At 40.4% G+C, this 17375-nt stretch overlaps 1 protein-coding gene across 13 annotated transcripts in view; it reads right to left on the bottom strand.

Moving 5' to 3' along the window:
* The window catches only part of LAMA2 (laminin subunit alpha 2), a 365130-nt gene that overhangs the window by 108937 nt on the left and 238818 nt on the right, over nt 1-17375 (bottom strand). For all 13 annotated transcript variants that reach the window (XM_083498017.1, XM_083498006.1, XM_083498008.1 and 10 more), the window contains 6 exons: nt 16551-16787; nt 13839-13982; nt 8832-9011; nt 7495-7683; nt 7267-7400; nt 3558-3675 (listed from right to left, as the gene is read on the bottom strand). In XM_083498017.1, the coding sequence (XP_083354143.1) occupies nt 3558-3675; nt 7267-7400; nt 7495-7683; nt 8832-9011; nt 13839-13982; nt 16551-16787 (1002 nt within the window). The remainder of the gene's footprint in view (nt 1-3557; nt 3676-7266; nt 7401-7494; nt 7684-8831; nt 9012-13838; nt 13983-16550; nt 16788-17375) is intronic.

Genomic DNA, 17375 nt, shown 5'->3' with positions numbered 1-17375 from the left:
TTGCTGAAGTAGTAAGTAGGGATGTTGGAGAGTTCAGACAAAAATGGAAACAGGAACAGAAATTGCTGAAGTTAGCTTATTTGTCCCATGTCTGGAAAGGAAATCAATGCAGTGAATAAGATCTGTATTCATTGTTTTAGTTGCTTTCATTTCGCAAATGATGCATTATTGATTACCTTTCCCCCTAATTTACACTGTGACACCTTCGCATTGAAATGAATGGGGTGGAGTAACGTAATGACAACATCATTATGTAAGTTATATAATTATACAAATTACATAATTTCACTACAGCAGATAGCAAGAATAATAACCTAGTTTTTGGAAGAAGATGAACTGCAGTAGAACAGAGACGGTGCTGTGTGCAAGGAATACAGGGCAGAGTGGAAAATGATGCCTTCCCACAACCTACAGTAAGTAGTAGCCCACATATCTTTAACATAGCATGGTGGCAATGCAGGTAAGCCTGTCAGGTTCACTTAGCAGCGGAGCCAGCAGTCTTCCATGGAACCACCTCATAAACTGACACCAGCACACCTCTATCCCTCCTGCCACAGTTCTGCAACTTTTTTTTAAAAAAAATCTATTCTTACTTTAAAAAACTAAACAAATGAAGAAATAACCATGTTCTTTAAAAAAGGGGAGACAGCTTCTCTGAAGCATGGCAGGTTGGTGAAAATGCTTGTTCAGCTATTATTTGAATAGCTGGAGTGTATGTTCCTCGTATAAATTACAAAACACATATGGTCCAGCTCATATGATCAATGAAAAATATACTATAAGCCCTCCATAAGTAGCATGGGCTTTCTACATTATTTCTATTGATCCTGTAGAACAATATAGTTCAGGATGCATTTGGCAAAAAGAACTAGAATCATTATAAAGGTTAAAATGAGCATGCAGTCTAAAGTGTGACAGAAGTCTCATGCATGCACTTCTAGTCCATTCCTGAGGCATTTCAGGACAGAGTTCGTGCACTGAAAAACTATTTCCAGCAGACTTGGGGCGAAACTACATAGATCACAAAGATCTGCAAGGAGCCAGCCAGCCAGCCAGCCAGCCAGCCTTCCTTCCTTCCTTCCTTCCTGCCTGCCTGCCTGCCTGCCTGCCTGCCTGCAGTATGGGCTTGGGACTCCCAGCTCTTAGTGGTGGGGTAGTTTTTTAACCCTTTGTCCTCCACTCTTGGCTGAATCTACTTTAGGTCCCCTGCACCTATATTCTGCAATGCCAAAAAAATCCTGTTTATCTCATGTCCACAACAGGGGTGGGAAAAGCATTCAAGGTCCCTTAACCCCACACACCAAGACCCTGATTAAAGCTTGTGCCCCGGCAATTTGTCAAATAAACAACCCCACACTGAAAGGTGCAGCTACATGACTAACATCACATGTTTTTGGCCCTTTGGCTGATGGAAGGAGTTTCAATTCACATTCCCAATGGACTTCAATTGATTTCAGCATGTTCAAGTCTGGATTCAACCCATTGCTTTTAAAGGATTCAGCACATCATTTAAGATCTTTTACATTCACTTTGGATTTGGAAGATTTGGAATGTTAAAGCTGCCAACTGAACATACCTTCTGCTCATTTGGCATCATCAAGGTTTGGGGAAAATTCTAACTGAGATTAATAGTAACACATGAAGAATTTGTTCTTCACTATATATTCCTGAATTCTGTGAACTGTAGTTATCAAAAAAAGCACCATAATAGAATGTTTTAAAAGTGCCAGTAACTTTAGAAATTATACCCTTGACATCGGATATGAATAAATAACCAATATGACAGTTCTTCGAATAACAATAAAATCTTTCCTGTTTCATCTGATATGATATTTATATTCCTCTGTGAAATAATTTCAGATAGGGAAATGTGAGCAAAATATGAATAACCTGAGCATATAATAATATTTCTCAGTGCACATAGTGTTGTTTTTTTTAAAAAGAAAATCACAATTGTACTTTGGATGTAAGATGTAAAGGTTTTCAAGTCGCTGTCATCTTTAAATTCCATTATAACAACTTTGATATGCACATTATGTATACAACTATGTAATAACAAAATTAAAGAACACAAGTGCCAATCTCAATGAAAAAGCAGGAAAGCAAAACCACAAAGAACTGCAATACAAAGTTGGTGCACTAATAGTATGCTTGATGACTGCTTAGCATAGTCTTTACAGCCCAGTCCAGTTTTGTTTATATTCACCCCAATTTATTGACCCACCCATTTATTGAGCACCCACCCATTTTATTAGAGCACCCACCTATTTTATTAGAGCACCCACTTACTAACCTAGTTAAATCCTCAAAGTTCTGTCTGGATTCTCTCCTGTTGCACATTATGAAAATACCATTGGTCTGGAATTGTGACAGCAGATTCACAAGAACATAAGGATCACCTGGCATAATAAGACTAAATCCAATTTAATCTAGCGTCATGGGTCAAATCCAACTTAGTTATACCCAGAGTAGGCCTATGGAAATCAGTGGACGAGACTAACTTCAATGGGTCTATTCAGGGTCCAAACTGGATGTCATAAAGGTACATGCATGATCAAATCTCCTGACTCTTCTCTAAAGTTTAAAAGCAGCCATAGGGATGTAGGGCTAAATGGGATTGGGTCCAGAGCACGGGATATGTGTGTGTGTGTTAATACTCTGTGCCCTTTTTCAATCAAAATAATGTCCTCCAAAGCTGTTCTTTGTCCTGCAGATGGAAACAGGTATTCTATATTAAAATGGGTGTGTGTGTGTGACGTGGCAGTGCACCTCTGAAAGTGTGTGTGTTTATAACGCCCCCCAACACACACATAAACTCCACACCACACCACGCCATGCCACGGCATACCGTGCTTTGGTAGAACTGTATGTATGGCTGTATCAAGATTATTTGCATGGTCCTGATGCACAGAATATAGAGGGGTGGAGGAAGATACAGATGAGCTGAAGGAACAGAAAGCTGTAACAAACTGTGTAAGCTCCAGTTCTGGAACAAATTCTGAAACTTCACCAAGTTAAACTGGAATTCAGGAAAATAAGAACACAGGAAGAAACTGGAAGAAACAATAACAGGGACAGGGAACCTGTGCTCTGTCCATGCCCAAATGTTGTTGGACTACAGCCCCCATCATCCATTACCTCTAGCCATGCTGACAGGGGCTGATTGGAGTTGGAGTCCAACAACATCCATAGGCCTACATTTCCCACTCCTTTCATAAAGGAATGGAATGCTGCATGGGAGCTGACTTGGGCCCCAGGTTATGGGTGCCCAGTGCATGTGACGTCATGGCATCATGAAATCATGTGCAACCGCTGGTCTTGGGTTCAGAGGTCTCAGAAGGCTTCAGACAGCATCTCCAAGGCCTTGCGAGACCTCAGAAGTTGGGGGGGGGGCCCTGAGGTGTGGGTGCTGAATACCCACAACAATTTTTGTGTGTGCGTTCTGGCACCCAGAGCCCCCTATAGTTGGTGCCCCTGGAATGGTGGAAACCTTATTCATCTCATCACTACTGATAAAGTGGATACAGTATAGACACATAGTGAAAGAGTTACTCTACCTCACAAGACAAGCCAAAATAACCCAAAGGGCACTCGCATTTCTCAATCAGTTGTGCACGAGGCGTCCTTCCTGACACATTTCCTTCCTCTGCAACTTCCATGGAGATCTCAGAAATTCTGGCAGAAGGGTGGAGAAAAAATTAAAACTAGCTAATGAATCTCTTCAGCATTGATTTGGCTTTACTTGATACACAACATTGAATATAGCTACTTTTTCCTCAGCCTCTTGGCATCATTCATATAAGAAAAAAACACACCACACATTTATTTTTGTCTGTCTCAAAGGAAGATCAAAGCTAGTACCATTTTTAACATCGTTTATAGCCGAGATTAGTCTGCACCAAGGGAACTAATGTAAAGTATACTTGCGCATTCGCCTTCAGTGTTGTTTGGTTTTAATTTTAGAGCCAAAATAACAAGAGCTCGGCAAACAAAATGAAACTTACAGGATGTGCAACACACTTCAAAGACACTGCCGACTTGCCTTTCCAAGACTGTTTTTAAGATCTGCAGCCAGAATCTGGTATTTTGTCAGAATATCATGAAGAAACTCAAACAGATGCTCCAACACACTTATCATGCCATGTAAGGTTTTCTCCCCTATTATTTTTTTTTTAGAGACAGCAAACACATTGCTGAGTCTTCTCCACCTCACCTCATTAGATTATACCTTCCTTATGAAGGATGCTGCTGTGCATGTATGTGCGGTGCACGCACGCACGCACACACACACACACACACACGTACATGTGTGTGTATGAGTATGCATGGGTTTAAAGCAGGAGTGGGGAGGCAGTGGGGCAGAAGAGATGCGTGGATGTTTATACTACAAAGAACACTTTGGAAGGGAGTACATCATAGAAAGAGAAGAAAATAAATGGGGGGGGGGGTTCCCTACACATTCAGTGCCTGACTGGTGACTTACCTAGCAATTTCTGTACTTTTGTTACAAAGAACGTTGCCATTTTGGAGCCAGTAGAATTGGTCCATGTGCCATAAAAACAGAGTGCTAAGAGACAGAAGCAGCTAAAACAGAAAGCAGCTAACTACATACTTGAGTTACAAAACAAAAACAAATCACCTGTAGCATGTTAGAAAGCTCCCAGTTTATATTAGAAATTCTGAAAAAAAGACTAAAATGGAGCAAACAGTTCCAGTTCAAGTAAACAAAGTGGCCTTGTCCACTTTTCTTGAAAAGGGAAAACAACCACATAATAGAAGAAATGTTTCAATTTTGAGCAGTAAGTCTGAATCTGGGAACAGCCAAATTAGCACAGCAGGAGAAAAATGTTTGGCTTTAGGTTTTTTAATGGCAGCCTCTGAATCACTTGCTGTAATAGCGTCACTTTCATGCAGAAACATGATTAGCGTTGTGGCTAAATTACATAGCTAATATAGAGTTACCACTGGAATTAAGCTATTTTTACACTTGAACTTACTGTCAGTGTAAGGTCTCTCTATATTATTTTGCTGCAATATCTCGGTGATCTGCAGTGCTGCATTTGCAAACATGTCAGACAACTCCCCCTTTTAAAATATGTGCCAGAATTAAGGAATCAGTTCCCAAAGACTCATAGGAAAAGTCTGACTTCACTGAAGCTAATAATGGTCCTCTTAGCTGCCCCAATTCTCTTTGCCCCTGGTATGCCCTGTACCTTTGCAGTTTGGAATCCTAGGTACATAGTGTCGCTGGATCTGCAAACTTCTTAATGCACTGCTAAACTACCAGCCTTCTGGTAGGGGCAAGAAAGAGACAAGAAACTAGAGAGCACTTGCTTTGCATTGGGATGGAGTTTGTCAAGGGTGAGGAAGATGCAGTGAATTTTCCCCCATTCTATAACTGTGATTTGTCCCCTTCCCCCATGTTTCAGAGCAATACTTTGGACCACTTTTTCTTATGTCTTACCCTCAGAAAAGAATTGTCCGAAATGATTAAGTTAAAGATTGTGTTGGCAAAAAGGTAGTGAAGAATTGTTTACTCTTTAATACACGTTGAAAAACTAAATGACATTGTGAATAATCAGCAAGGTGCATTACGCAACCCCTGCCCCCAGCAAAAGGATTGGTTTGGTAATAGAATCATTTCAATAAAAATACCAAATTTACAAGAGCTAGGAGTACCAATGTTCCATAAAGGTAGGGTATTCAAGTCACCTAAGGGCAACTTGCATCATTATTTCACATTGAGTTGGTTCCTATGATCAATAGCTAGAGAACAACTGCTCAAGCAAGCAAGCAACTCATGTGAGCAGCAAACTCCAGTAACATTACGGCTCCTCTTCTATGAACTGGAAAATTTGTGTGGGCAGTGAGTCGGTGGCTGATCTGCAGAACTCAGTCATTTGTTAAAATTTAGAGCAACCGGGAAACTGACATGTTCTGCAGTGCAGTTTATGATGATGCACGCTCACACAGACACTCATAGTGCTCAGTTGGGTTTACGTCAAGACAAGCATCATGCCTTGGCTTGGCCCTGGGATAGTTGTAGCTGGGATTTAGTTCAAGGGCAGATAAATGAGGATCAGAAAGGAAACAGACATGATCATAGATAGGCATGTAGTCAGACACTGGATTAGGCAGGAAGGATCAAAGGTCCCAGGGTCAATAAGACATGGTTAAAGGTGTGGGGTGGTGGTGGTAGTACTAGATATGGCAGATGGGAAGAAACATAACAGGGCAGAACATTGAGTTCCAAGGCAGCAATAGAGTTAAAGGGTCCAGAAGCAGATGTAAAGCAGAAATCAGGGGACGCTAACAAAGTGTAGTCACAGTAAATAAATATGACTCAAACCGATAAGCTAGCTTCAATGGGCTTTGAGTACTGATTGGTGTGGGGAGTCAGCTGATTCTCTTCAAGCTGGAAGGTCATGTGATTCTTTTCAGGCAACCTTCTGGGCACCTTTCCCCCTAAAACAGGCAAAGGAGAAGCCTAGCTTGCCTGGCTTCCTGAGGATCCAGAGACTACAGCTGCTGCACTCACTGATTTGAATTTGCAGCCTTGGGGCTTTAGAGAAAGTGTGTGGAGAATTGCAGCCGAAGTGGTCGCAATAAATTGGCTTTGTAATGTGAACAATTCTTCTAATTTTCCTACTTAGTCTATCCCTGGACTAATGCAAGGCTAGCCATTGAATTTCATGGCTGAGTGGGGAGTTGAAAATGGGCACCTGCAGCTTAAAACTGACACACTATTACACCATACTGGCCTTGAGACATCCATGTTGGCTAATAGTGACCCCCTGAAGGGATTTGGTCCCACTACTCAAAACGTAACCCTCTTCTACTTTCTGCAATTAGTTACTGGCTGGCAACTTTTTAGTTAGCAGATTTAAAATGGGTTGTTGTGTACCCTCATTCTCTTGGATTCTCTTTTACTGAATATAGTTGCTGTCAGTGCTTAATTTCAAGGATGAGAGGTTCTGCCATTTAAGCCATATGGAGATTTCTATAAAAAAAGGTAGTTTGCTGGCCTAGTCCAACACAGGTTCTCTTCAGCCTACTGACACCAATGGTGCAAGATGGAGATAATACTGTGTGAGACTGTACATTAGAAGAGACTAGCTTAATCAGGCCAAATGGAAGCTGGACCTGAGGGCAACAACTGGTGGCTTGTGCCTTTCCTGTGAAAATGAATCCCCTCTGAAAATTACCTGGAGATTGATAACAGATGCCGAGGTTATAAATATTGATTGCATCATGCAAAATGGTTACCTGCTTTGCCTCATGAAGCTGCCATGGGTGGCCTTAATGAGTATGTAATGAATGTTGTACAAAACATCCATGAAGTCTTCACGGGTCACAGTCCTACTGACCCTTGGGTCGTCACTGTGATATTTCCACTCATGCTGAAAGGGAAACAACATCAACGCCTCAAATGATTTAACTGTTTCCAAAGTGCCAGTGACACAGCTTCTTGAACAGGTTGGATTGAAAAATTACCTCTGTCATTTCTATCTCATGTCTTGTCAATTGACCGTTCAGAGGAGCAGCTACATGCCTGACAATAATCCTCGTATGGGTGGGAAGCCCACCTCTGATTATGACCTGTGGGTTGTAGGTTGCAAAGCCAGTCTCTTCTCGTGCTTCAAAGAAGATTGCATATTTCAGCTTTCCCCCATAAGCTGTCAACTAACAAAGAAAATAAAACCCATATAAACATTGACTGGAAACCAACACCATATGCAGTTGTTATTATTATTATTTTAAAAAATCAGAAGAACATACATATTAAAATAATGATCTTTTTTTCAACGAGACTAAAGGTCTGAAAGCATTATTTTGTGGATCTAAACATTATGTAGCTGTAGGTGAATGTATTTTTCCAATATGTTTAAAATATGTTTTTGAGCTCTTCAGTTAGCAAAAACCTAATCAGTTCACTTCTGTGTTGTGTACTCCACATAACAGACCCACAAAATGACTTAAGATGAACCTATGAAGCCCAATTCCCCATGTCCATTTTAGGAAACAGTCTCAGCCATTTTTGTATGGTGACGTGAAAAACAAATTTCTTGTTTTTCACAACACTCTTATTTTTCCTGTAACAGGCTAACAAGTCAATCCCTCTAGAATTTGAAATGAAACAAAGCAAAACACAGCAGCTGACATCAAGATAACCTAAAGCACATTCCAACATGGTGGCTGTTGTGGGAGCTTTTTCTACTACACTTCCCAAGTGCACCGCTCTGTATCTCGGTATAGCTGGAGGGTTAGGGTCAGCTAGAAAGAGACTGTGTTTCTTTCTGGATAATCCCAAATTGATCAAGGTCAGCTATAGCTATAGGCTATGAACAGAATTTTGTACTTAAGAGTATTGTATTGTAATGATTTCCTCAGTACTCAGATGGCTGTGCCTCAGCATACCCTGAACTGCAAATGTTATTAAAGAGTGTTTTTCCAGTATTCCAACAGAGCTTGCCTCTATCTGGGATGAGAAGAGCAAATAAGGAGAGTTCTGCCAGTTTTATTTTATTTAATAAATGCAATATATACTAACTTAGTTGAGAGTTGTTTTTCTGTATAAACAATAAAATCATGTTCAGAAAGATTCATTTGGCTATTTGGGGGTGGGAACCCAATGGTTTTTCATGAAGATTTTAAAAAAAACTTTTGCAAATCTTAGGGTTCTCCCAAGACTGCCTATTTAGCTACAAAAGGACCAGCAGGTAAACAATTGTGACTGTTATATGATAAATTCAGTTTATCTTACCCTTCCTAGGGAAACAAAATGTAAAATCTGCAAAATATCAGCTCCAATAAGAATTCATTCCCTTTACCTTCGGTCCTTCAAACTGTTTTGGAAGTCTCCAGTAAAAAGGTTCCGAGCGTAACTCTTCAGTGACCAAGTCGATATTTGCAATTGTCTCTGGGTATTGGTATATAATCCCTTGGACAGTTTGCTGCTTGACATTTTCATCAACAAGAGGAAGAATGACTTGATCTGGTTTCAGAGTCAACTACAGTAATTAAAAGATTAGACAAATGTAAGATTTTCTTCTTCTTTCTGGACAAACGATATTAATTTGTAAATTATCTGAAGATTTAAATATTTTATCAAAAAAGCAAGATAACAATAAAATATACACTGGAATATGCACAGTAAAACACTGAATAGTACATACTCAGAGACATCCTATAGACCATCTTGGCTGTGAGTCCTGGAAGACCTGCTCCTTGCCTTGCAGGCCTTTCCCCACCTGGCCTGGGAGGACAGGGCCCTGATTGACTCCAGCTGCAGAAGCTGAGGCAGCTGATCAGACTCTTGGGCTGGGTTGTTGTTGTGGGGCTGGGTTGTTGCAAGAAGGCGTTTTGTATCTGTATTTTAGATCTTGTGATTTACGTGGAAATTGTTAGTTTGGTTGTGCATGTTTTAATATTTTATTTATTGTTTATGACTACTTTTGTTATGTTATAGTTATGTATTTTTTCATGTTATTAGCTGCCTTGAGCATGGTTTGAAATGTGAAAATATGTATGTATAAATATGTATGTATGTATGTATGTATGTATGTATGTATGTATGTATTAAAATACTTAATAGCATTCACCTTTGTATCATTCAGGCGAAAGTAAATTAAACATAACAAACCTTGCATAGTGCTCTATGGTTTGTTTACTATCTCTGCACCAGACGTATTGTGTAAGTTTAGCAACTGTTGCTGTTTTCCATACTTCAGGGCACAATCCTATTAAACAACGTAAAGGGCTATCAGATTTAGGACAAGCCCTGGGGGAATCGCAAATATGACACCACCACAAAAGAGACAGAAGTACAAAGCCATTGGAACAACAAAATCAAGTAAAGTCATGGTTGGGATTTGGGTAGCACAGGGAAGGAGCATGCTTACACTAAATCCTAAAATGTGGTTGTCAAGGGCAGAGGGATAGTCAGTCTATGCAGGAGCCAGACTCCTTTTGTATTTTCTGGTTGACTGTATTTCTCCTTCCCTACTAGGCTGAGCCCTGGCTATAGTGGATATTCCACTTGATGTTTTGAATCTTTGGTCCTGGAGAAATGTGAATGTAGGATTGCTCTGACTGATGGAGGTGCACAGGCCAGAGAAAATGCCTGGGTTGGATGAATGTAGATATTAGACCTCATTTAGCCTATATATAACTTAAGAGAGTCTCAGGTTTCACATCAAAAATCTATTGCTTGTGCAAGACCTCATGTGACATTTCTTAGTTTGCAATCTCATCTTGACCCAGTTTATTAATTTTGAAAAAGTTTTTTTAAAAATAAAAATAAAACAGGTAGGTTTTTTGAAAACGGCAAAAACATGCCAGACAAACTTACAGAAATCAAAGAAATCTGAAAGTATATCACAATAATTAATTTCTCACATACAAAGAGAAATTGTGTAGAATACTAAACAAGTACGAGGGGAGAATCTGAAACTACACAGAATTGCACTGATGCTAAAGATGCAGATACGGCAATTAAATTAAGAAAAGAAAACCATCCTTGAAAACATCAGTCTCTTTGTGGAACTTCACAAAATTCCTGTCTAGCAAAGAAGAAAGGATGAGGCCCTGAACTGACATTATTATTTTTCTACTGTATCTGTAGCAGTATGACAGCACATTTCTTTGAAGTGCTAATGCCAAAATGAAGTGTCTGATTTCACTCTGGAGGTGTTCCCAGCTCTCATGCATTAGACATGCTAATCAGCAAGAAACTGGTTAATGCACAAAGTATTTGAAATGTACGCCTCAGTGTCATGGTACCGGTGTATAAGAGGGTTTTGCCAGTTGCACTCAATCTGTTCTAAAATAGATGGGAAGAGTTACAAGTTTTTAATGTTCAGAAAGAAAGAGACTGCAGTGTGAAGCTGCAAGCCTCATTTGATATGAGAATTCAAAGAGGGATAATTGATCATTAGGGAAATATTAAATCAGTATTTTAAATCAGGTGCACCTGCACCTTCCAAAGGGAGTGGTTGCAGGAGAGGTGATGCTTTGATTAACTTAGGCTTCAGTCCTATGCCTATTTACCTAGGAGTAAGCCCCACTTCTGCTACAATGCAATCCTATGAATGTTTACTCGGCTCTGCTCAACACACTTGGACTTACTTCAAAGTCAACATGCATAGGTTTGCTTTGTCTATATTTAATGTTTACTGACTCTGTTTTATTCTCCTCCCAGGCCACAATCGATAAATGAAATTGGACCATACCTGACTATAAAAGGTCTCCCCTTCAAGGAATGCATAATTCCCTATCAAAGGTATCTCCTTTCAAGGAATGGCAGAAGGCCAGTTGATAAATATATGTACTGTACTTCACTTTATTTTTCATCACTTGATTAGTCAACAAATGGTGTCTTTTGGCCAGATGTGTGAACAAACCCAAATTAACTGAATAGGATGACATTTGTGGAAGTGATATGTGAAAGTTCTGTATCTGGTGTTTGATCTGTAATGGCTCATTCATGTGCAAACCAACACTTAATGGTGCAGTCTTCAGTTGATGTGTGAGCCAGCTTGGACTCTTCAACAACTTGTCACACACAGCACAGTACTGACCTTTTTTGGGGGTCTCCCCCTCTAGTACTCAGTCTATTTGAAAATCTTGATGTGAGTTCTATGAAAGGTTCTGATCAGTACAGAAGCAAGATGGAACATGAATTTTAAAAGCTTAAATTTCCATATAGTGCAAAGGTAACGGTATAATAAGTGTCCCAAATCTGTCCCTACAGATTTTGCATTCCATGTACAGTCAAGAAAAATGTGGATAAAGCCATTAAGCTACCGAAGTTGCATCATCTATGATTTTATGTTTCTGGAATTCCACTGTCCCTCTTTCTTCCATTGCCTTTTAAAAACAAAACTAGCGTGGGAAGGGGCAAAGCAGGGAAAGGTGATCCCCTAAATATATTTCTTTATCTCCATGTCTGACAAAGAAGGTATGCTTCACATGGCTCCTCAGTTTCTCAGGCTAAAAGTAGAAAATGCCTATTTCCGAATTTTAATATTTGACAATTGCTGAACTATTTAGAATGATTGCATGGATACTTTTTACCTTTATCAACAACAAAAGTCTTAAAAGGTGGATTTTTACTGCAGCTGGCAAGGGTAAGCTAACACATAACCCCCTCTCTGCTAGCCTTGGTCAGTAGGAAGAGAATCTCCAGCTGAGAGACAGGACCACTGCCACACTAGAGGTTCCATAAAAGACTTCCATTCAGTTCCAGCTTCACCCAACATGGTACCACTGGCAGTTCTCCTTCTAGCGGAAAGGACCAACATATATATGTTGTTTGAAAAGCCACATTATAGTGTGGTACCCAGGAATTGACACAATGTTCTAAATGGCGTTTAAACAGTGCAGCATTATAATTTCTGATAGTCAGACATACTGAATCAGTGCATCTGACATCTGTAAAACACATGGGGATTATGCTAATCCACATGCTGATAACTTTTGGTCCATAGGACCAATGTAGGTGGACAGCAGAACTGTGGGGGGGGGCAGCAACAATAGCACCAAACTGTACACTATTTGTTCTCTCTTTTCTCCCATCTTTTCACTAAGTACTACAGTGAGTGGGGAAGTGCCTTTGTCTTGGACACATTGGTTTAGTGATGACAATTTAATGCTCTTTTTTTGAAGGCACAGAATCACACTGTTGATTGACATGCGTTATGTGACAGTGCCCCAAAATCCTTCTAAGTAGCCAATTATTCCCTTCTTGTGCAAATTATACATTTTGTCAAAGCACTGGCAAATGTTTCTTAATACTGAAATCAGCCTTAAAAGCAGAAGAAACTTGCCGGTTCCTAAGGCAGGAAATCTTTCTACATTTTGATCACAAGGGACATCCCACTGAAGAAGGTATGTCAACACCTAAAGTACTGGAAGGGGTTTTCAAAATTATTTGGCAGTGCTGGCTGGAGCTGATGGGAGTTGCAGCCCAAAACATTTGAGGGCATGAAGTTGGGGGAGGCTGGTAGAAAGTTATATTCAAGGACACAAACAAGACAAAATGTATAATATATAGAAGTGCCAGAAGATAATAACTGGCTAGGTGATAGCACTACTTAGAAATTTGGCACCCGATGCAAGACCTGCTGAGATTTGTTCTACTCTGAGCTCCCGGGTGCAAACCCTGCTTCCTTTGCAAACACAGCCTGACTTTTAAAACACACGATCAAACGATGCCTAAAGAGAAACAGTGCTTCTTTCTGTAGGATTTGCAGCCACCACTCTACCACTGACAGCCATCCACCTCCAAGGTAGTGGTGGAGCTGAAACGAAGTACAAGATAGGATGCCATACCATATCAATATTGCTTAAAGAACATGTCTGTTAAAGGTATGTTTCTTACTTGCTTTAATTTCCTGGTATTTTGGAGCTTAAGTGGACATGGAAAACCCTGGAACTTATTAAACTGCAAGGTCCCCCCCCCCCCGTTAATGGAATATATTAGCAATCCATTATTCTGGGTAGAAATGAAAACCTCTGATTTTCCTCAGAGCTTTGCATTTGAAAAACAAAGCTCTGAAGTGCTACGTTTTCTCATGGAACCATTTTCCTTGGTTGATTACATCACCTTTCTTCAGGGTTTTAATAGCTTTGCTCTGAGGCCTGACACCTATTGTGAATGTTTTGACCCCTGATTGCCTACTGGAACATGGCCTTCTACCCATTTCTCATAAGTGCACAATGAAAAACACTGCTTAGATGTTTTCCTACACTTTCTAGTTCCATCTCTGTCTTGGACTAAAAGACACCAGCAGGAAACAACATTATTACATTTCATGGCTCAGCAGCGCTTTACTCACCCACATGCGGACCAGCCCCTTTGCCTCACTGCACTGTGATGTCAGGCCAAAACAGTAGCAGCTGCTGCAGCCAAGTGGGTTTCTGGCAGAGAGTCCAAACCTGCCAGGTTTGCACCTGTCACAGTAGACACCCTCCACATTAACCTATTGTAGAAAGAGGGAAACACTTTAGAGACAACAGCTCCTTTTCACACATCAAAACACTAGCACACGGTGTGGTTCTTACAGCAAGTAGTTATCGCAGTTAGATTCTTTAAGATATATATTGACTTGGACAAATGGTAGTATGAAGACCTGGAGATAAACATGCTGACGTCTGCAGAATACATTGCAATTGTACAAAACTTCACAAACGTACGTGCCTGCTATCCTGTATTTAAACATGCATCACTGGGAAGCATGAGAACTGAGTTCTAGATCATAATGGTTCAGCTCCAGAACAAGTTAATATCCAGCAAGGTTCATCACAGGGATACACAGATCTGGTTCATGCTGTCAATTGTAGCTCAGTGCAAAACACCCAAATGTGCAAGTTTCCAGACAGGAGATTGTAGGCACTACACCCATCTCCTGGTTCTACTGCTACTAAGCCATGGTTTGCCTTAGCATGTCATCTGGTCGCAGGATGGTGGCTTGTCTCACTTCAGACAAACCATGAGCTACAACCAATGTGCTGCTTCCAGGTAGGCATAACAACACAAGTATTTTGCCTTCAAACTCTGCTTGTGGGCTTTTCAGAAATATATTTGGGTACAGCGGCAAATAGGATTCTAGACTAGATGGACTTTTGGTTTGATCAAGCAGGGCTGCTCTTATGTTCTTCTTTAACTGTTTTTACACATCATTTAACCATATAAATAAATAGGGCAACGTAATGATCATTTACAATGGGGTAGTTACATTAAAGTCAATGAGGCTAAAAGTAAACAAACAGTCAATGAATTGTGCCTTAAGAATGAGAAACAATTGTGAATATATTCCAGCAGTGTTTTAACACAGGCTGACCATGCTGAAGAAAAGTACTAAAGTATTAAAGTTTTCTACAATCCATGAGAAATTGTCCTGGCAAATGTGTGTGTGTGTATGCGTGCGTACGCATGCATGCACAATTCATTTTAGTGGGTATGATGTTAATTCTATACATTGTTGATTAAAAGAGCAAACCTCAGGGCACCATATACAAGTCAATTAAGACAATGAACTTGGATTTAAGATGATTTTGCAGCCTATTGATCCAGTGCAAGTCAAGATGCTATCATCTCAGGTTCATTATCCTACAACAACAACAGCTACACAAAGTTGGAATTCCCATGTGCTTTAAGGGCGATTTTCATTACAACGTCCAACACTGTAGCTGCTTCAAATGTTGAGCTCTCAGTGCCACACAGAGAGGGTGGCACCCACTTCTCTCTTTCAAAATTCTAAATGTGTGCCCATTGCACCAAAAAGGTTGGTGACCCCTGTAACTCAATGGCCCTGGTTCAATGGGAATAAAATAGTCAAAGCTAATTTGACCTGTTAATGTTTTGACGCTTGAAGCATGACTAATTTGGATAGGGGCAAGTGTATGTGCCACATTCTGTGCATGCTGTCAGTCTGAACAGGACTTCTCTGTGTTGCACCATTGCAGGTGATCACTAAAGGTGCCTAGCAAAGCTCTCCAGAGACAGGCTTGGAAAATAATTTTAAAGGCTCATTTAAGCTGGCCTCGAAGATTAGTGATCCTTTACAAGCCCCCCCCCCCTTTTTTCTCCTGTTCAGTCTGAAATCCAAACTAGAGAAGAATTGTGGGTTTCCTCAGAGGTGGGGAGATGTCCACTTATTTTCTCTCTCTCCTGCAGCTTCCTAAATCTTTCTCCAAGTAGTTAATTTTAAGTGATCTTAGGAGAGCAAGCCATTCTCTAGTGGCCAATTCTCAGCTATCCCACCTCAGTACCAACTTTTCTGTACATTATTCCATTCCTGCACTTGGTCTGTTTATCCCACTGGCTCCTAGGGGAAAGAAATGTGGAATGGTCTCTTGCTTTGGGATAGGGGTAGGTAGATCCCATGAAGTCAGGGAGGCCAACAACTAAGGAGCTATGAACTCTAGTCACCAGATATAACAGCCCCACTACTGGTCAATTATTGAAGGATGAGAGAAAGGTAGATCAAGAAACCTAGATCAGGCATAGGCAAACTTGGCCCTCCAGGTGTTTTGGGACCACAACTTCCATCATCCCTAGCTAACAGGACCAGTGGCCAGGGATGATGGGAATTGTAGTCCTAAAACATCTGGAGGGCTGAGTTTGCCTACGCCTGACCTAGATAGATCAGGGATTTCTGTCTTGCTTCCTTCAGCCCTTGAATGTATAGCACAAAAAATGGAGTTCAGGACCTGCTGTTTCAGGATAACTGATGGCCTGTTCTTGCTGGAAACCATGCAGCAAGTCAAGACAAGCAGCCTTGTTCTAATCATGTGCACTCAAGTTCATCAAACACAAGTGTAAAAAAGGTTGCACACTTTATGCCTATTTACTTGGAATTAAAAAACACTGAAATAAATGAGGCTTACTGCTGAGGGGTTCAGGCTGTGAGTGTGTGACCTGGTAGAAGACACTCGCTATTATTTAATCAGCAGCTGTCTACCAATTTGAGCCAAATGAAATATGCTATAGTGGAGAACACAGAGACAAAGATAAAATATTTGGTGACTAATATTTCTTCTCTTACCTTGCAGGTGCATTGTCCTGTATGATCAGAACATGAACATTTTTCCATTTCTGAATCACAAGTGTGTGGCTCAGTCCCTGCTGCCAGGCATTCACAGGCAGTGCACTGTGGGTAATTGCGATATCCCAGCCTGCATTCAGTGCATTTATCCCCAGAGAATTCTGGGCGGCAGAAACAGCAGCCAGTGTCAGGGTTGCACTGGAAACTGAGAGATCCAGCTGGACTGCAGTCACAAGCCTAAAGAGAAGAGGAGATGTTCCTTAAGAAAATTTATTGATTCTATGTTAAAGACTTTCATCTTTAACTGGAGAAAAACAACTCCCACAAGAACAACTGAAACTATCGCCAATTGCCAACATATTTACATCAATAGACTAGGCAACTATTTTGTGCAGGTAAAGAATCCACACATATTGGATTCATTTCTTAGGTATTTTGTCACTTGAAGGACATTTTTTAAAAGTACATGGATTGGTATGGGGGTGGGGCTTGTTTGACTCAAAAGGCAGTTGATGAATGTTTAAACAAACAAACAAATGTGGTAGGGTGCTAAAATAAACCTCACAGGATCACAAAGCCTGCACGAAAACTAAGGTCCGATAAATTCCACTAGTGAATCAATGCCTGCATAATGTTTTGGAGCAAGTCTTCAATCAAATCAAAGAAACAACTTTTGCAAACCCAGAAAGGATTCCTTCTGTCCTGGAATCTTTGTCCAGTTTGCAGAGAAGTTGAAAAGGCATTTGGGAGTAAGGATCACAATGTTAATTCTGTATTGAACTTACATTTCAAATCTACAATAATGATACTAATCACCTCAGAGCT

This window comes from Podarcis liolepis (assembly GCF_965112155.1).
Source record: "Podarcis liolepis genome assembly, chromosome: 3".
NCBI lineage: Eukaryota > Metazoa > Chordata > Lepidosauria > Squamata > Lacertidae > Podarcis > Podarcis liolepis.
This window is presented reverse-complemented; position numbering and strand designations above follow the sequence as displayed.